The sequence below is a fragment of the Capricornis sumatraensis genome, chromosome 3 (genome assembly GCF_032405125.1).
Source record: "Capricornis sumatraensis isolate serow.1 chromosome 3, serow.2, whole genome shotgun sequence".
Lineage (NCBI taxonomy): Eukaryota > Metazoa > Chordata > Mammalia > Artiodactyla > Bovidae > Capricornis > Capricornis sumatraensis.
The window spans coordinates 32,018,673-32,039,571 of NC_091071.1; the positions used below are offsets into that span (position 1 = coordinate 32,018,673).

Below are 20,899 nucleotides of genomic sequence, written 5' to 3' on the forward strand. Positions count from 1 at the left end.
TTTAAAACAACAGGAGCCTTTGCTCACATTATCTCTGTGTTTGAATGAGGGCTGGACCTGGGTGGCAGGAACCCAGCCTTCTCAAACCCATCCCCTGCAAAACATCAGGTATCTCTTCACTGATGTTTCTCAACCTAATTTTCATTACTGCATCCCCGACCAAGGAGGCTTGTTAGACACTTTTTCCCTAATTGTCCCCTCTATGAAAATATAAGTCCACACATGTCCTGTATTTCTGTTATGTGTGGATGCATATCTGTGCCTTGTATAAGAATTTATTTTTTTTTTAACCAAAGCCCCCTCACCAGAACCACTTATGCATTTAAAGCGATATTGCCTCTGTTGAGAATGCATGCTCCACAAGACCTCTTGGGCCCAGAGTCAATCAGAGAAGACACGGTGGCCCCTGGAAGTTCCCAGCGTCAGCTGCATGTTAGAAGCAGGTGGGGGCAGTTTTATTAACAGAACATACCTGGACTGCAGCCTGGAGTTGCTGAGTTGATTGGTTAGGGCGTCCCAGGCACTCTTTTAAAAAATTAATAAATCTCAGTTTTTACAGCAGTTTTAGGTTTACAGGAAAATTGAGCTGAAAGTATGGAGGGTTCTCACAGACGCCTGTTCTCCACGCGGTTTTCCCACTTATCAACATCTTGTGGGACTTCCATGGTGGTCCACTGGTAGACTGTGCTTCCACTGCTGTGGGGTGCCGGTTCGATCCCTGGCCAGGGACTGAGATCCTGCATGCTGCTTGCCTTGGCCAAAATTAAAAAATAAATAGATAAAAGGAGAATGTTTAAAAAATAAGCCAAACGTCTTGCCTTAGTGTGATACATTTGCTAAAATGGAGGGACCGATATTAATTCATTACGAACTAACGTGCGTCATTTACTTTAAGGTTCTCTCTTTGTGCCATACATTCTGTGGGTTTTGCCAAGTGCATAATGTCATAAATCTGCTTTTGCTGTATCATACACAGTAGTTTCACTGCCCTAAAGATCCTCTGCGATTCCTCTGTCCCTCCTTCCCTCTCTCTTACCCTCTGGCCACCAGTTACCATTTTCTGTTTATTTAGTTTTCCCTTTTCCCCTGGAACATCACACAGTTGGAATCATTCAGTTTGTAGCCTTGAAGTGAAAGATTGGTTTGTTTCATTTAGAATGTGCTGTTACAATTCCTTTGTGTCTTTTCATGGCTTAATAGCTCATTTCCTTTTATCACTCAATACTATTGCCTTGCATGGGAAACACTACTGTCTATCAATTCAAGTAGCGAGGGGCCAGGCATACTTGTAAAAGCTCCCCATGCGATTGTAATGTGCAGACTGGGCCGGGCCAGTTTCTACCCTGTAGTGGGGGAACCGAGGCCCGGATCAGGAAGTGGGCTTCAGATCCTGCAGAGCTGGTGGAAGAGTGGGCCTCGCCGCTCACACCCTACTCCTCCCCCCATCACCCTGGGGAGCCGGGCCAGACCTTTGCTCCAACCTCACCCCAGGTGTGAAAGTGAAGTCGCTCAGTTATGTTCGACTCTTTGTGACCCCGTGGATTGTAGCCTGCACCAGGCTCCTCTGTCCATGGGATTTTTCAGGCAAGAATACTGGAGTGGGGTGCGATTTCCTTCTCCAGGGGATCTTCCCAACCCAGGGATGGAACCCAGCTCTCTTGCCTTTCAGGCAGACGCTTTACCCTCTGAGCCACCAGGGAACTCACCCCAAGTGTGGCCCCTCCTTATGCACCAGACACTCTCCCCTTTGACCTCCAGAGCTTCTAGGGCTTCTCTGGGCCCCAAGGGGCACTGTGGAGCATCCTTTTCTGTAACTGAATTGCCCAGGGGTCTTCTGCTCCCCCCAGCAGCCCTATTTCAGGCACAAGCATGAGTTCTAGAGCCAGGCAGGCCCAGGTTGAATATGTGAGTCTCTGAGCCTCAGTTTCTCCATTTGTAAGATCGAAATCCCACCTCATAGGTAGTGGGAAGGACAAGGTGATCCTGTTCCTAGGCAAGGACCTGGGGTCAGGGAAGGCTTCCCCCTGTTCTTCCCTCTGTCTTATTTCTCTTCCTGAGTGTTTGCTGTCCACTGTGTTTGGTGATGCTCAGTGCTAGAGTGACTCGGGATGACTTCCTGGAAGAAGAGGCCCTCCTACATACCCAGATCCCACAGACCCTTCCCGTCCTTGCTCTGCTTTTTTTTTTTTTTATAATATCTTTTAAAAAAGAGGGGTTCCCCTGGTGGCTCAGATGGTAAAGCATCTGCCTGTAATGCAGACTGAGCCAGGTTTGATCCCTGGGTTGAGAAGATCTGGAGAAGGGAATAGCTTCCCACTCCAGTATTCTTGCCTGGAGAATCCCATGGACAGAGGAACCTGGCAGACTACAGTCTATAGGGTCGCAAGGAGTCGGACATGACTGAGTGACTAATGCTTTCACTTTTACTGTTTTATAAAAGTATGTATTTATTTATCATGTGGCTGTGTTGGGTCTCAGTTGTGGCACATGGTGTCTTCCTTGTGTCATGGGAGATCTTTCGTTGCAACACATGGATCCTCTACTTGAGCCGCAAGGGCTCAACAGTTGTGGCTCGCACCCTAAGTTGCTCTGTGGCATGTGGGATCTTAGTTTGTCCCCTGCATTGCAAGGTGAATTCTTAACTACTGGAGCATCAGGGAAGAACCCCCAACACCCCTGCTTCTAAACTCTGTCCTCTTTCCCTGCAGGTGCAGGCGGCTGCCAGGCGCTACAGAGAACGCGGCGTCAACAGCTCCCTGTCTGTGCACGTGTCTGGCGAGGAGCTGGTTCTGCTGGAGGCCAGTGTGAGCCAGGATAGCCGGAGGAACACCCGGGGCTGGGGTATGAGCGTCCTCCTACACCAGGAGGTCCTCAGAGCCCCCAGGGCTGTTCAGCTGCAGCTCTCCAGCAAGGTCGCCCCAGCCAGGTGACCATCCCCAGGTGGCTTCAAGGAGGGAGGGGGCCTCTGAGGTTGAAGGGCTGAAGTCCTAGGAGATGGGAAATCATCACCCAGAAGTGCCCCCTGAGACCATCGCTGAACAGGATGGGACCATCCGCGCCATTCTTGATTTAAAGGCTTGAGGGGGTAGAAGGGAGGAGGGAGGAGACATTCAATTTTCCACTTTGATCTATTTTCCTTTCTTTTTTAGTTATAACAGCATTCACAGTTGTTGTCAAGTTGCTAAGTTATGTCTGATTCTTTTATGACCCAGTGAACTATAGCCTGCCAGGCTCCTCTGTCCTGGGATTTCCCAGGCAAGAATATTGGAATGGGTTGCCATTTCCTCCTCCAGGGGATCTTTGGGGCCGGAGATTGAACCCGTGTCTCCTGCATTGGCAGGCAGGTTCTTTACCACCTAGCCTCCTGGGAAACCTTATTCCCAAACTTCAAAGGGTTTGAGGTAGATTATGAAAATGTACATTGTTCTAGGTCAAGAACTGGCAAACTTTCAGGAAAGGACAGGATGGTAAATATGTTTGGATCTGCAGGCCACATGCTCTCTGTGGCAGGTACTCTGCTATTGTGGCACAAAAGCATCGTAGACAACATGCAAATCAACGCAAGTGGCCAGGTTCTGATAAAACTTTATTTACTATACAGGTGGGCTGGTTTTGGCCCACAGCTTACCAATTCTTATTCTGGGTTTCAAAAAAAAAAAATACATGAGGAAATTAGGGTGAAGGGAAGGAAAAATGGGAAGATGATCAAAGTGGCATCAGTAAACGAAATGCGTGCCTTTTTCTAGAGTGGAGCTGAGCTCCCTAGCAGCCATTGTAAAGTAAGAAACCAAACAATGGTATTATTTGTAAATAGTGCCTTTCCTTAGGGAAACACACACAAACACACACACACACTCACACATACTCACACACAGACACTCATACATACATACTCACACCTGTGTGAGTGTGCACCAAGGAAAGCATGGCTGATCTTGTCCTTGGTCTTGGTATTCCCATGGAAAGCATCTCCCACAGTGTCATATATAGAACATACCATGTGGGACTTCCCTGGTGGTCCAGTGGTTAAGACTCTGCACTTCCAACGTGGGGGCATGGGTTCGATCCCTGGTCAGGAAAGTAAGTTTTTACATGCTTCGTGTGTGCTAAGTCACTTTAGTCATGTCCGACCCTTTGCGACCCCATGGATTATAGCCCGCCAGGCTCCTCTGTCCATGGGATTCTCCAGGCAAGAATACTGGAGTGCATTGCCATGCCCTCCTCCAGGGGATCTTCCCTATTGAGGGATCAAACTCGTGTCTCCTGCAGCTCCTGCGTTGGCGGTAGGGTTCTTTACCACTAGCACCACCTGGGAAGCCTTTCGTGACTTCAGTCAAGAAAAGAAAAAAACTCAAACAAACAAAAAAACATGTGGATGACTGGCACCCTGTCACCTGCCCCGATTCTCCAGGAATTGTAACAGCAGGCTTCCTGGGACTGTTTTGTCCCTCGTCCCTCACCGTAATAACATAGACTGATGACTCATTAGCAATATCAGTTCAGCATCAGTAGTTCCACGCTTTCCTCCACTTTACAGAAGAAGAAACTGAGGTTCAGGGAGTTGTGTCCTCGTGCAAGGCCCCACGGTGAGTGGGCAGCAGCGCTGGGATTCAACCTCCAATTTGGCTGACCTCAAAGCCTGTGATCTGAGCCCGCTGTTACACTGCATCCCTGCAGGCTGAGGGCCCAGTAAGGCAATCCCATGATGGGTCTGAACGTGGGGTTCAGGAACGCACTTCATAGGGCCAGACTGGCTTACTTGAAAGGGAAAAACACCGTTTGCTGCAGAGATAGCTGCTAATGTTTTCCACGCTTCCATCACTTTCCTTCCTAGGATCTGGCTGTTTTCCAAAGCCCTGCTGGACCAGAACACAGTGCAGCTCTTCCTCAAGGCCTCCGAGGAGCGGAGAGGAGGCCGGGTCCTGACCCTGCGGAGCCAAGCCCAGCACACAGTGGCCGCCTGGGCAGCCCTGCCCCGTCTTCTGACCGTCGTGGGGGTGCTGAAGCAGAAGGAGGTGCTCCGAGAGGGTGAGAGCCTGGGGGGCACTGTGGAATCGTGGGCAAGCACTCTCTGTGGGTCCTCCATGTAGATGAAACCCTGCACATATTCAAGTCCACAGATGCTCTGTTCCAGCGTCACACACACTCGTGATGCCCTTTGGTCAGCGGTTAGTACCTCGGACTTCGCTAGGGGCTCAGCTGGTACAGGATCTGCCTGCCAGTGCAGGAGACTCCAGAAACACAGGTTCGAACCCTGGGTCAGGAAGATGCCCTGGAGGAGGAAATGGCAACCCACTCCAGTATTCTTCGGGCTTCCCTGGTGGCTCAGAGGGTAAAGAATTTGCCTGCAATGCAGGAGACTGGAGTTCGATCCCTGTGTTGGGAAGATCCACCGGAGAAGGGAATGGCAGCCCACTCCAGTATTCTTGCCTGGAGAACTCCATGGACAGAGGTACTAGCAGACTGTAGTCCATGGGGTCACCAAAGCACTGGACACGACTGAGCGAGTAACACTTTCAAAATGAGTCTTCTGCTGTCTAAATACTAAACAGAGGGAGTGACTGGATGAGACACATGGGACTGAGTAATTTTCTTTTTGGAGGGTGGAGTACAAACTGGTTTTGTTGTGTTTTGAGATTAATCCATGTTGTCACAAGTAGCAAATGTCATTTCTCCATTGTAGTCCATTGTATGAATATCCCATGATTTCTTTGTACATCTTACTTTTTTTTTTTTATTATGCAACACATTTTAAAAATTGAAAACCAAACTAAACAGGCTACCTTGTACAGGACTTGTCAGAGCCTTAACATGCTAATGGATGTTGGAAATATCCAGGAAGGGGGCTGAGTGCAATGTTCCCTTCTAACACTTGTTTTATTTTTTGGCTGGGCTAGGTCTTTGTTGTGGCGTGTCGGCTCTTCATTTATGCCATATGGGCTTTCTAGTTGTGGGACGTGGGCTTAGTTGCCCCTCAGCATGTGGGATCTTAGTTCACCAGTTCAGTTCAGTCACTCAGTCATGTCCAGTTCTTTGCGATCCCATGGACTGCAGTCAGGCTTCCCTGTCCATCACCAACTCCTGGAGCTTGCTCACACAAATTTCCATTGAGTTGGTGATGCCATCCTACCATCTCGTCCTCTGTCACCCCCTTTTCCTCCTGCCTTCAATCCTTCCCAGCATCAGGGTCTTTTCCAATGAGTCAGCTCTTCAAATCATGTGGCCAAAGTATTGGAGCTTCAGCTTCAGCATCAGTCCTTCCAATGAATAGTTCACCAACCAGGGGTCAAACCCACATCTCCTGCACTGGAAGGCAGTTTCTTAACCCTGGACCCCCAGGGAAGTCCCTCTAACAATTTGTTTTTCTTCAGGTTTTATTGAAATATAATTGTCATGTAGCATGATGTTAGTTTGTATACAGTATTGTGATTTGACTTACATACATTAGGAAACGATAATCACAGTAGGTTTAGTGAACATCCATCATCTCATTTAGACACAAAATTAAAGAAATAGAAAATTTCTTATGGTGAGAACTCTTAGGATTTTATACTCTTAATTTTCGTATATGACATAGAGCAATGTTAATTATATTTACCATGTTGTATATGACGTTCTTCTGTGGGAGGAAATGGCAACCCACTCCAGTAGTCTTGTGTGGGAAATCCCATGGGCAGCGAGCCTGGCAGGCTGCAGTCTATGGGATCTCAAAGAGACAGACAGGACTCAGTGACTGAGCATGCATATTGCTTTCCTAGTACCTCTTTATCTTATAACTGGAAGTTCGAACCTTTTAAAAAATGTTTTACTGAAGTATAGTTGATTCACAATGTTGTTAATTACTGCTGTACAGCAAAGTGATTCAGTTATATATACGTTCTCTTTCTTATGTCCTTTCCCTTTATGGCTTATCATAGGATAGTGAATATATAACATAGTGACATATTGTTACCACTAGTCACATTATATAATATGATGTTGTATGATATATCCATCTCTGCTAACCCCAAGATCCCACTCCATCCCTCTTCCAACCCCCTCCCCTGGACAAGCACAGATCTGTTCTTACTCTGTGTCCGTGATTCTGTCTCTGTTTTGCTGTGCTTGTTGTTCGGTTGCTAAGTCATGTCTGTTTCATGGATAGGCTCATTTGTGTCATATTTTAGATACAACACATACGTGATAGCATCTGGTATTTGTCCCTCCCTTTCTGACTGACTTCACTTAGTACGGGGGTCTCTGGTTGCATCCGTGTTGCTGCAGATGGCATTATTTTGTTCTTTTTATGGCTGAGTAGTATTCCGTTGCATGTGCGCCACGTCTTCTTTATCCCTCCATCCGTCAGGGGACATGTAGGCTGTTTCCTGTCTTGGCTGTTGTGAACAGTGCTGCTGTGAGCTTAGGTGTGCATGTGTCTTTTTGAATTATAGTTCTGTCCAGATATATGCCCAGGAGTGGGATTGCTGGATAATATGGTAATATTGTTTTTAGTTTTTTGAAGAACCCCCATCCTGGCTCAAAACTGCACAGTGGCTGCACCAACTTGTATTCCTTCCGAGAAGCATGTACATTTTGATTGCCTTCATCCAATACCCCATCGCCCACCTCTGATAACCATAAATGTGACCTTTTTTAAATTGAAGCATAGTTGATGTATATTATATAAGTTACCTGTTGAACAGCATAGAGACTCATAATTTAAGGGTTATACTCCATTTGAAGTTATTATAAAATATTGACAACATTCCCCGTGTTGTATGATATATCCCTGTAGCTCTTTTACTTTGTACGTAATGGTTTTTACCTCTTAATCCTGCATCCCGCTTCCCTCTCCCCCTGGTAACCACCAGTTTGTTCTCTGTATCTGTATGTCTGTTTCTTTCCCATTATATTCACTACTTTGTTTTATTTTTTAGATTCTACATATAGGTGATATACAGTGTTGTCTTTCTCTGGCTGACTTATTTCACTTGGCATAATACCCTCCAAGTCCATCTATATTGTTGGAAATGGCAAAATTTCATTCCTTTTTATGGCTGAGTAGTATTCGTGTGTGTGTGTGTGTGTGTGTGTGTGTGTGTGTATTATATCTTCTTAATGCATTTGTCTGTTGATGGATGAATTGCTTCCATATCTTGGCCATTGTAAATAACACTGCTATGAGCATTGGGATACATATATCTTTTTGAATTAATATTTTCTTTTTTTTTCTTTTTGGCTATATACCCAGGAGTGGAATTCCTGGTTCGTATGGTTGTTCTATTTTTAATTTTTGAGAAACCTTCATACTGATATCCATAGCAGCTGCACCAATTTACATTTCCATCAGCAGTGCACGAGGGTTTTCCTTTTTCTCCACATGCTTGCCAACATTTGTTATTATTATTATTTTTTTGATGATAGCCATTCTGCCAGATGTGAGATGATATCCACTGTGGTTTTAATTTGCATTTTTCTGATGGTTAATGATGTCGAGCATCTTTTCATGTGCCTACTGGCCACCTGCATGTCCTCTTTGGGAAAATGTCTATTCAGGTCATCTGTCCATTTGTGACTCAGATTGTGTGGTCTTGTCTTGATGTTGAATTATGTGAGCTGTTTGTGTTTTGGATATTAACCTTTCATCGGTCATATCATTTACAAACATTACCTCCCATTCAGTAGGTTGTCTTTTTGTTTTGCTGATGGTCTCATTTGCTGTGCAAAAGCTTCCAAGTTTAATTAGAGTCCATTTGTTTATTTTTGCTTTTATTTCTTTTGCTTCAGGAGACAGACTCAAAAAAATATTGCTACGATTTATGCCAGAGTGTTCTGCCTGTGTTTCCCTCTAGGAGTTTTATGGTTTCTGGTCTTATATTTAGGTCTTTAGTCCAGGCTGAGTTTATTTTTGTACGTGGTGTTAGAGAATGTTCTACTTTCATTCTTTTACATGTAGCTGTCCAATTTTCCCAGAACCACTTATTGAATAATCTCATTTTTTTATGAGTTTGTTTTTGAAATGTAATTGACCTACAACACTGTTGGTTCCTGTTACACAAAATAGTGACTGGATACTTCTGCATGTTTGAAACTGATCACCAGGATGAGTCTAGTTACGATATGTCACCATACAAAGATATCACATAGTTGTTGACTACTTTCCCATTCTGTACGTTTTGTACCCATGACTCATTTGTTTTGCAACTGGAAACTTGTAGCTCTTAATCTCCCTTACCTATTTCTGTCTCCCCGCACCCTGGCCCACCTCCCCCCTGGCAACCACCTGCTTGTTCTCTGCATCATCTCTGTTTTGTGTTTGTTCACTTATTTAAGATTCTGTATATAGGTGAAATCATATAGTATTTGTCCCTCATAATGCCCTTATGTTGTTGAAAGCAGCAAGATCTCATTCTTCTCATGACTGAGTAGTATCCCATTATGTGTATATATACTGCATCTTCTTAGCCATTCGTCTATCAGTGGACACTTAGGTTGCTTCCATGTCTGGGCTATTGTAAATTCTGCTGCAATGAAGGTTCAGTTCAGTTCAGTTGCTCAGTCATGTCCAGCTCTTTGCGACCCCGTGAACTGCAGCATGCCAGGCTTCCCTGTCCATCGCCAACTCCCGGAGCTTGCTCAAACTACGTCCATCGAGTTGGTGATACCATCCAACCATGTCATCCTCTGTCATCCCCTTCTCCTCCTGCCTTCAATCTTTCCCAGCATCAGGGTCTTTTCCAAGGAGTCAGTTCTTCACATCAGGTAGCCAAAATATTGGAGTTTCAGCTTCAACATCAGTCCTTCCAATGAAGATTCAGGACTTTAGTAATGAAGGATATATTCTAAATTTCATTTAGAAATAAAATGAATGATTTCATTTAGCAATGAAGGTAAGGGTGCATACATCTGTTCTAATTAATGCTTTCATTTTCTTCAGATAAACACCCAGAAGTGAATTTGCTGGATCACATGGTAGTTCAATTTTTAACTTTTTGAGGAATCTCTATACTATTTTTCAAAGTGGCTACATCGAATACTTTTTGACATGATTTCAGACATACAGAAAAGTGATTGCAAAGAATCCCAGAGGCTCTTTACCTGGCTTCACCAATTATTGACATTTATCACAATTGCTTTATCATTTTTATTCTCTTTTTCTGTCTCCCTCTGTGTATATGTGTGTATAGAACATTATTATTTGCATACAAAATTTTTTATTTTGGGCCACATTGCACATCATGCAGGATCTTAGTTCCCCAATCAGGGATCAAACCCACACCCCCTGCAAAGGAAGCATGGAGTTTTTAACCACTGGACTGCCAAGGAAGTCCCTAAATTTTTTAAATTCTTGAACTGTGTTTTAATAAGCTACAGACATAATAGTTCTTCACCCCTAAATAGTTGTGTTTTTATTTCCAAAAAAATAAAGACATTCTCTTACATTCTACAGTACAGTTCTTAACTCAGAAAATTAGCATTTATATATTGCTGCCAGCTACAGACTTTATTGAGATTTCACTGGATGTCCCATCATGTCCCTTTATAGTAAAAGAAAATCCTGAATTGTGCATTGCAGTTAGTTGTATTGTTTCTTTGGTCTCTTATTCTGGATCATTCCTCTGTATTTCTTTCTCTTTCATGATCACATTTCAAAGGGTACAGGGCAGTCAGTTTGTAGAATATCCCTCATGTGGTCTTTGTTGGATGCTTCCTTACATGCTTTCAAGAAAGCCTTGTTGGCAGAGTGCCACCTGGTGTCAGTTTGTCCCTATACTCTTGGTGACATCAGTCTTGATCACTTGGTTTAAAGTGGTGTCTGCTAAGTTTCTTCACTGTTAAGCATCTTTTCCCTTTGTATGCTAACTTCATAAAACAAGTTGAGAAGTACTTTATTCCCTTCTATTTTCTGAAAGAGCTTGTGCAAGATGGGTGTGAATACTCCTGTAATTGTCTGATGGATGCTACCAGAGAAGCCATCTGGAATTTTCTTTGTGGAATTTTTTTTTTAGAAAATGAATAGATTTATAAATCTATTTATATTTTCTATTTCATCCTTATCATTTTGTGTAAGTTCTATTTTTCAAGGAGTTTGTCCATCTCAACTAAGATGTCAGCTATATTGGTAGTTGTTTGTTATATGTATTATAATCTTTTTAAGGTATCTATAATGATACCTTTGCTTTTGTTCTTGACAGTCATTATTATGCTCCATCTCTCTCTTCCTTATTAGTCTAACTAGGATTTTGTCAATTGTTTTAATCTGTTCAAAGAACCAAATGTTATTTTTTTAAATGTTCTGTTATTTTTTTCTTGTTGTCTCTTTTGAGTTCCACTGACTTCAGACATTATTGCTATTATTTCCTTTCTTACACTTAATTTGGGTTTACTTTGCTGTGCATTTTATGATTTATTTATGGCAGATCCTCAAGCCATTGACTTTTAGACCTTTTTCCTTTTCTAATATAAGCATGTAAAACCACACATATTCCTTTAGCTGCATCCCACAAAATTTGATGTTGTCTATTTTTATTATGATTTATTTTAAAATATGTTTGGATTTCTCTTATGATTGCTTCTTTCAGCCATGTATTTGAAGTATGTTGCTTAATTTCCAAATATTTGAGATTTTTCTAGATAGCTTTGTAATATTTAATTTCATTATGGCCAGAGGATTTCTTCTGTAGGATCAGTCCTTTAATATTCATTGTGACTTGTTTTATAGGCCAATCTATGTCTATCTTGTGAACACATCTTATGCAATAAAAAGAATTTGTATTCTGTAGTGTTGTTGGGTGTAATGTGCTATAAATGTTAGTTAGGTCAAGATGCTTGGCTGTATTGTTCTGATATATACTGTTACTGAATTTTTTTGCCTGGTTATTGTATCAAGCAGAGAAAGGTGGTAAACTTGCCGACTGTATGGATTTCTCTAGTTTGTTCATTTGGTTTTTGCTTCATGTATGTGCATTGCATAGTGGTATTAGGTGTATAAGCATATATAATTATTATTCTTAGTGAGTGACCAGGTTTATCCTTATGAAATGGACTGCTGTCTCTCCCACAGGTCTTTGTCTTGAAGTCTGTTTTGTCTGATATTAATGTTGCCACTCTTGGTTTTTATTAGCATTTGCACTATATATATATATATATTTCCACCCGTTTTCTTCCCACATATTTACTTCCTTATATTTAAGGTACATTTCTTATAGCCCACATACAGTTGGATTTTGCTTTATGTACCTTTATGTCTGGCAGTCTCTGCTTTCTAACTATAGTATTTAGTCGATTTATGTTTATCATGATTGTTGATATGATTAGATTTATGTCAACTATTTTGCAGTTTTGTTTTCTACTTTATCATATGCTTTTTCTTCCTCTGTTATTATTTTCTTTTGCCTTCTTTCTGATGATTTTAAGAATTTTTAGGACTCAGTTTTAACTTATCTATTCCTCTTTCAACTATGCCTTTGTATATTCTTTCACATTCTACTTAAGAGTTTCTGGTATTATTTCTCTTCAGTATAAAGAATCACCTTTAGCATTTCTTGGAAGGCTGGCTTACTGACAATAAATCTCCTTAATTTTTAGTTATTTGAAAAGGTCCTATTTTGCCTTAATTCTTAAAGGATATTTTTAAATTGTATATTTCTTGACACATTTGGAAAACTTTCATATTTGCTTCTTCAGAGATTTCTTTCTGACCAGTTCTCATTGTCCTCTTCTGTGGTTTCCAATTGCACATGTTTTAGAAGTTTCTATATTGTTCCACAGATCTCTGAGGCTCTGTTGATCTTTTTAGTCCTTTTTTTCCTTGCTTTAAATATCTATCAATCTATCTTCAAGTTCCCTAGCTCTTTCTTCTCCAAACAGCCCCCAATAAAAAAATTTTAGATTGTCCAATAATTTTTTTCAATCACAGATTTAATATTTGTTAGTTCTAGAATCACCACTAGGTTATTTTTATTTCTGGTTTTCATTCAATACAAGAATATTTTCAAACATGATTATAAGAGCTGTTTTAAAATCTTTGTCTGCTAATTCCAGTGTCTAGGTCATCTTGAGGTTGATCCCCCTCGATTATTGATTGCCCTTTCTCTTAAATGTGATTTACATTTACTATTTCTTTGTACATTGAGTAATTTGAGATTGTATTTTAGATGTTTTGAGTGATGTTAAGACTCTGATTATTTTCTATTTCTCTGAAGAGTATTATTATTTAAAAAAAAATTTTAGCATGCAGTAAACTTGGCTGGTCTCAAAATCTAGACTCTCTCTTTCTTCTGGTGGCCTGCAGTGGAAATAATTTTCAACTCTTTTGTCTTAGCAGGTCTGCTTAGAAGTCTGTCCCACCCTTGTTCAAGGATTACCTCTGGATAGACTTCATAGGTAGAATTTGGGATTCTCTCCTGTGGCTCTCTGGAATTTCTCACTTCACTTTCCATTCGCTATCATCACCCTGAACTCTGCTCTCTGATTCTATAATTGGTAAGACCATGGGTTTCTGTCTGAATTTTGCTCATCCTTCTCAGCACCAAGAAGAGTAAAAACATGCAGCTCAACTATTGCTGGTCCTTTCCTCCAAGTGTTAACTCCCCTCCATTGTCACTCTGCAGTCTCTTCAGGTAACTGTTTCATATATTTTGTTCAGAACATGCAATTGTTACCTTGAGAGGGTTACTCAATTGAAGTGTCCCCACCATCCCACCATTAATGGAGCTAAATCTCCTGTGTCTTCTTGATATATCCCTATCATACCTTGGCCACTTCTTCCTTTATGGCCAAAAAAATGTCTCAGTCTCACATTATACTTTCCCTGATATGGAACAAGCCATTTCTCCAAGGATTTCTGACTCCTTTTGTGCTAGATAGTATTTAAAAACTAAGATCTGGGATCTAGATGTGTTTATCAGTCTTTCTAGGCCTTCTCAACGAACAGACCAAGAAAATAGATGGATACGTACATACATACACACATATCGTTTCTGTCTATGGGTGTATGTTTACAATTACTGGTTCACACTGATGCTCTTAATTCCAGTCCATCATGAAAAAGTTCATTCTGTTTCTTCCCCCCCTTTCATATTTCTTATTCCTCTCTTCAACAGCAAGAAACCTGGCTCTCCTTATCCACAATATATTTACTTATTTGTTCAGCCCTAGAATACATAGAAAGTAGTCAGAATTACTAACCTGTATCTTTGAGAAAACAAAGCCTTTTAACTAGAATTCGGTATTTGTTTAGACTTCTTCTTGTCTTTAGACTGAGGGTATAAATCCAAATGGGGCTTCTCAGGTGGCGCTAGTGGTCAAGTATCTGCCTGCCCACGCAGGAGAGGTACTAGACATGCATTCGATCCCTGGGTTGGGAAGATCACCTGGAGTAGGAAATGGCAACCCGCTCCAGTATTCTTGCCTGGAAATTTCCATGGACAGAGGAGCCTGGTGGGGTATATAGTTCAGGAGGCTGCAAAGAGTTGGACATGACTGAACACAAAAAAATAAATACAAACATGGTGTTTAAACATTAGTTGTGGTTAATCTCCCACCCATCATGTGTGATGCTGTTAATCATTTGAAGTACGATTGGTTCACTGGCTTCTGTTTATGTTCCATTTTCAAGTTTCCAATCTATCAATTTTGTGTATTTATTTTTTGATTATCTGAAACTACAAGGTTCCAAAAGTCGGGATTTCACAAAAAGGGTTTTTTTTTGCCCAAATATCCTTGACTGTCATGCCCTGGCTGAACATCTGTCCAGGGCCCAGTTTTTCAGAAACTAAAGACTCTGCTTTTCTACCAACCTCAGGCAAATAGAATCATTCTCTCATCTTGGAGTAATATTAACACGAACCCTCCTAATTCCTAATTGGTTAAATTGTGGTAAAACCAAATGGCAGGGACTTCCCTGGCAGTCTAGTGGTAAAGACTTTGCCTTCCAACACAGGCAGGTGCAGGTTCAATGCCTGGTCAGAGAGCTAAGATCCCATTTGCGTCGTGGCCAAAAAAGCAAAGCATAATACAGAAGCAATATTGTAACAAATTCAGTAATGACTTTTAAAATGGTCCACTTAAAAAAAAAAAAAGAAAGCAGATTTTATAATAAAATACCTGTCTAAGACTGTATGACATAGGTTTGAAAAAACTTAATCAAATAAAGAAAGGTTTATCAGGGCACTTTTCTCAAGTTTACTTTGATTTACTCTGGTGGTCTCCCCTTCATCTTTCTGAAGTTTGTCATTTGCAGCTGATAATAGACTCGCATGCTGATCTTAACACATGTTGCTTTATTTAAAAAAAAAAACAACTTTACGACGTTGTGTTATTTGCTGCTGTGCGGCAAAGTGACTCAGCTATACCTATACATATATCCCCTTTCCTTGGCTTTCCTTCCCATCTAGGTGGCCACTGAGCATTGCGTAGGGGTCCCTGTGCTACCCAGGAGGTTCTCATCAGTTTCCTGTTCTATGCATGGTCGTGTATATATGCCAATCTCAGCCTCCTAGTTCATCCCACCCTCTCATTTCCCCCCTGGGCATCCATACCTTGTTCTCTATGTCTGTGTCTCTATTTCTGCCTTCCAAAGAAGGCAATTATGGAGGTGTACTTTCTCGGGGCACAATTTACATACAGGGAAGAACCCTTTCCGTTCTGATAAACTGGCGGTGCACCCGCCAACGTACCAGATGCAGAACAATTCCGTCTCCCCCAGAAGTCCCTTCCTGCTGCTCACTGTCGTTAGCCTTTGCCCCACCCCCTGTCCCTGGCAGCCACCCAGTTGTCTGTCCCTGTAGCTTGGGCTATTCCAAGATGTCACGTGAATGGAATCGTATCGTATGGCAACTTTGAGTATGACATCTGCCCTACATAATGTGGTTGATACTCAGCCAAGTTGTACGTATCAGTAGTTTTCCCCCTTTTGTTGGTGAGCAGTATTCCATCGTGTGGATATGCTGCAGCTTTAAAAATATTTTACTTATTTATTTGACTGCATCGGGTCTTAGGTGCAGCATGTGGTATCTCTGGTTGCGGCACACGGGCTCAGTAGTTGGGCACGTGGGCTTAGTTGTCCCATGGCATGTGGGATCCTAGTTCTCCAACCAGGGAGCGAACTTGGATAGAATTCTTAACCGCTGGACTACCAAGGAAGTCCCACTGCTACAGTTTATCCATTCACAGCTGAAAGGTATTTGGCTTGTTTCTAGTATTTTTCAATTATGAATGAACGTGAAAATCGCTCAGTCGTGTCCGACTCTTTGCGACCCCATGGACTATATAGTCCATAGGATTCTCCAGGCCAGAAGACTGGAGTGTGTAGCCATTCCCTTCTCCAGGGAATCTTCCCAATCCAGGGATTGAACCCAGGTTTTGCACATTGCAGACAGATTCTTTACCAGCTGAGCCACCAGGGAAGCCCAAGAATACTGGAGTGGGTAGCCTGTCCCTTCCCCAGCGGATCTTCTGGACCCAGGAATAGAACCAGGGTCTCCTACATTGCATGTGGATTCTTTACCAGCTGAGCCACTAGGGAAGCCCCCAGTCATCCAATTATGAATAAAGCTCCAATCATGCTGGGTCTACCGGTTTTTATGGGAACATGTGATTTCACTTCTCTTTGGTAAATACCTAGGAATGGGATTGTTGTGTTGTACGGCGAGCATATATTTATAGGACGTGGCCAGACTATTTCTAGAGTTGCTGTACCATTCTCTGCTCCCAGCAGCAGTGTGTGAGGATGCTAGTTGCTCTGTGTCTTTGCTAGCGATTTGTACTGTCAGTTTTCGGCGTTGAGTTTCGTTTTTATCGTTCTAATTGGTTTGTAATTGTATCTCATCTTGGTTTTAATGTGGATTTCCCTCTTCCCTGGGAGCTCAGCTGGTAAAGAATCTGCCTGCAATGTAGGAGACCCTGGTTCGATTCCTGGGTTAGGAAGGTTCCCTGGAGGAGGGCATGGCAACCCACTCCAGTATTCTTGCCTGGAGAATCCCCATGGACAGAGACAGGAGGCCACAGTCCATGGGGTCTCAGAGTCAAACACGACTGAGCAACTAAGCACACAAATGACTAATTTTGTTGAACATCTTTTCATAGGCTTATGTGTCACTTGTAAATCTTCTTTGGTGACGTGTCTGTTCAGACATTGTGCCCACTTTAGGGAATCCCCAGTGGTCCAGAGGCTAAGACTCTGAGCTTCCAGTGCAGTGGGCACAGGGCCAATCCCTGCTGGGGAGCTAAGAGCCCTAGGCCTCGTGGTGCCATGGCCAAAAAACAAACACACATGTTGCTCATTTGAAAAATTGAGTTGCTTGGGTTCTTATTGAATGTGGGAATCATTTATACAAGTCCTTTATCAGATATGTATTTTGAAAATATCTATGGCTAGTCTTTTATTTTTTAAGTGATTTTATTTATTTATTGGCTGTGCTGGGTCTTTGTTGCTGTTGGACTTTTCTCTAATTGCCTCTTCTGTGTCTGACTTCAGCTCAGTTCAGTTCAGTTGCTCAGTTGTGTCCAACTCTTTGTGACGCCATGAATCGCAGTACGCCAGGGCTCCCTGTCCATCACCATCTCCCGGAGTTTACTCAGACTCATGTCCATCGAGTCCGTGATGCCATCCAGCCATCTCATCCTCAGTAGTCCCCTTCTCCTCCTGCCCCCAATCCCTCCTAGCATCAGAGTCTTTTCCAAAGAGTCAACTCCTCGCATGAGGTGTCCAAAGTACTGGAGTTTCAGCTTTAGCATCATTCCTTCCAAAGAAATCCCAGGGTTGATCTCCTTCAGAATGGACTGGTTGGATCTCCTTGCAGTCCAAGGGACCCTCAAGAATCTTCTCCAACACCACAGTTCAAAAGCATCAATTCTTTGGCACTCAGCCTTCTTCACAGTCAAACTCTCACATCCATACATGACCACAGGAAAAAAATGACAGAATGATCTCTGTTCGTCTCCAAGGCAAACCATTCAGTATCACGGTAATCCAAGTCTATGCTCCAACCAGTAATGCTGAAGAAACTGAAGTTGAACGGTTTTATGAAGACCTACAAGACCTTTTAGAACTAACACCCAAAAAAGATGTCCTTTTCATTATAGGGGACTGGAATGCAGAAGTAGGAAGTCAAAAAACACATGGAGTAACAGGCAAATTTGGCCTTGGAATGTGGAATGAAGCAGGGCAAACACTAACAGAGTTTTGCCAAGAAAATGCACTGGTCATAGCAAAAACCCTCTTCCAACAACACAAGAGAAGACTCTGCACATGGACATCACCAGATGGTCAACACCGAAATCAGATTGATTATATTCTTTGCAACCAAAGATGGAGAAGCTCTATACAGTCAGCAAAAACAAGACTGGGAGCTGACTGTGTCTCAGACCATGAACTCCTTATTGCCAAATTCAGACTTAAATCGAAGAAAGTAGGGAAAACTGCTAGACCATTCAGGTATGACCTAAATCAAATCCCTTATGATTATACAGTGGAAGTAAGTAATAGATTTAAGGGCCTAGATCTGATAGATAGAGTGCCTGATGAACTATGGAATGATGTTCGTGACATTGTACAGGAGACAGGGATCAAGACCATCCCCATGGAAAAGAAATGCAAAAAAGCAAAATGGCTGTCTGGGGAGGCCTTACAAATAGCTGTGAAAAGAAGAGAGGTGAAAAGCAAAGGAGAAAAGGAAAGATATAAGCATCTGAATGCAGAGTTCCAAAGAATAGCAAGAAGAGATAAAAGCCTTCTTCAGTGATCAATGCAAAGAAATAGAGGAAAACAACAGAATGGGAAAGACTAGAGATCTCTTCAAGAAAATCAGAGATACCAAGGGAACATTTCATGCGAAGATGAGCTTGATAAAGGACAGAAATGGTCTGGACCTAACAGAAGCAGAAGATATTAAGAAGAGGTGGCAAGAATACACGGAAGAACTGTACAAAAAAGATCTTCACGACCCAGATAATCATGATGATGTGATCACTAATCTAGACCCAGACATCTTGGAATGTGAAGTCAAGTGGGCCTTAGAAAGCATCACTATGAACAAAGTTAGTGGAGGTGATGGAATTCCAGTGGAGCTGTTTCAAATCCTGAAAGATGATGCTGTGAAAGTGCTGCACTCAATATGCCAGCAAGTTTGGAAAACTCAGCAGTGGCCACAGGACTGGAAAAGGTCAGTTTTCATTCCAATCCCAAAGAAAGGCAATGGCAAAGAATGCTCAAACTACCGCACAATTGCACTCATCTCACATGCTAGTAAAGCAATGCTCAAAATTCTCCAAGCCAGGCTTCAGCAATACGTGAACCGTGAACTCCCTGATGTTCAAGCTGGTTTTAGAAAAGGCAGAGGAACCAGAGAGCAAATTGCCAACATCCGCTGGATCATGGAAAAAGCAAGAGAGTTCCAGAAAAACATCTATTTCTGCTTTAATGACTATGCCAAAGCCTTTGACTGTGTGGATCACAATCAACTGTGGAAAATTCTGAAAGAGATGGGAATACCAGACCACCTAACCTGCTTCTTGAGAAATCTGTATGCAGGTCAGGAAGCAACAGTTAGAACTGGACATGGAACAACAGACTGGTTCCAAATAGGAAAAGGAGTACGTCAAGGCTGTATATTGTCACCCTGCTTATTTAACTTATATGCAGAGTACATCATGGGAAACGCTGGACTGGAAGAAACACAAGCTGAAATCAAGATTCCCGGGAGAAATATCAATAACCTCAGATATGCAGATGACACTACCCTTATGGCAGAAAGTGAAGAGGAGCTAAAAAGCCTCTTGGTGAAAGTGAAAGTGGAGAGTGAAAAAGTTGGCTTAAAGCTCAACATTCAGAAAACGAAGATCATGGCATCTGGTCCCATCACTTCATGGGAGATAGATGGGGAAACTGTAGAAACAATGTCAGACTTTTATTTTTGGGGGCTCCAAAATCACTGCAGATGGTGACTGCAGCCATGAAATTAAAAGATGCTTACTCCTTGGAAGAAAGTTATGACCAACCTAGATAGTATATTCAAAAGCAGAGACATTACTTTGCCGACTAAGGTCCGTCTAGTCAAGGCTATGGTTTTTCCTGTGTCTGACTTACTTCCCTTAGTAATCATACTAATGAAGATTATTAATCTATAGGTCCATCCATGTTTCTGCAAATGACAATATTTTATTTTTATGGCTGAATAATATTCTATTGTGTGTGTGTATATGTGTGTGTGTGTGTGTGTATCACGTCTTTATCCATTCATCTGTTAATGGATCCTTAGGTCTTGGCTATTATAAATAGTGCTGCTATGAACATTGGGGTACATTTATCTCTAATTTAAAGAGTTTTCATCTTTTCCAGATATATGCTCAAGAGAAGAATTGCTGGATCATATAGTAGTTCTTTTTTTTTTTTTTAAGGACCTGCGTACTGTTCTCTATTAGTGACTGTACCAGTTTGCATTCTTACTAACAGTGTTGGAGGGTTCCCTTTTCTTCTGTGGTCAGTTTTTAATTAATTTGTGTATAGGTTTGGGCAAGGTTCGTGGTAGTTTTTTTACATGTGGACTTTCGATCAATTCAGCACATTTTTTTAAAAGACTGTCCTTTTTCCACTTTGCACTTTTGTCAAAAATCAACTGAGCATTTGTGGTGGGTTTATTCTTGAATTCTATATTATTCCATTGACATTATTTCATTTTTCTTCACAGTTATCAATTGAAGTTTTACTCTTAATTAGCCATGTTTTCCAGATAAGGACACAGGTTAACATCCTAGAGGACATGGAGACACAGGGCCCTACAATGTAAAGAATCTGTAAAAAAGATGATTGCAAGATTCTGTGAGAAAGTTCTGTCTGTATGGAAAGTACTCTGTAACAGAGTTTAGCGTGCGCTCGGTGTCTGGAAGCATAGAATGAGGGTGTTTAACCAGGCCTATG

The 20,899-nt window shown here is 42.0% G+C and overlaps 1 protein-coding gene across 1 annotated transcript in view; it reads left to right on the top strand.

Moving 5' to 3' along the window:
- The window catches only part of LOC138076182 (uncharacterized), a 168,243-nt gene that overhangs the window by 82,387 nt on the left and 64,957 nt on the right, over window positions 1-20,899 (top strand). Inside the window, exons 37-38 of the mRNA XM_068968400.1 lie at window positions 2,709-2,926; window positions 4,835-5,028. Coding sequence (XP_068824501.1) covers window positions 2,709-2,926; window positions 4,835-5,028 — 412 coding nt within the window. The remainder of the gene's footprint in view (window positions 1-2,708; window positions 2,927-4,834; window positions 5,029-20,899) is intronic.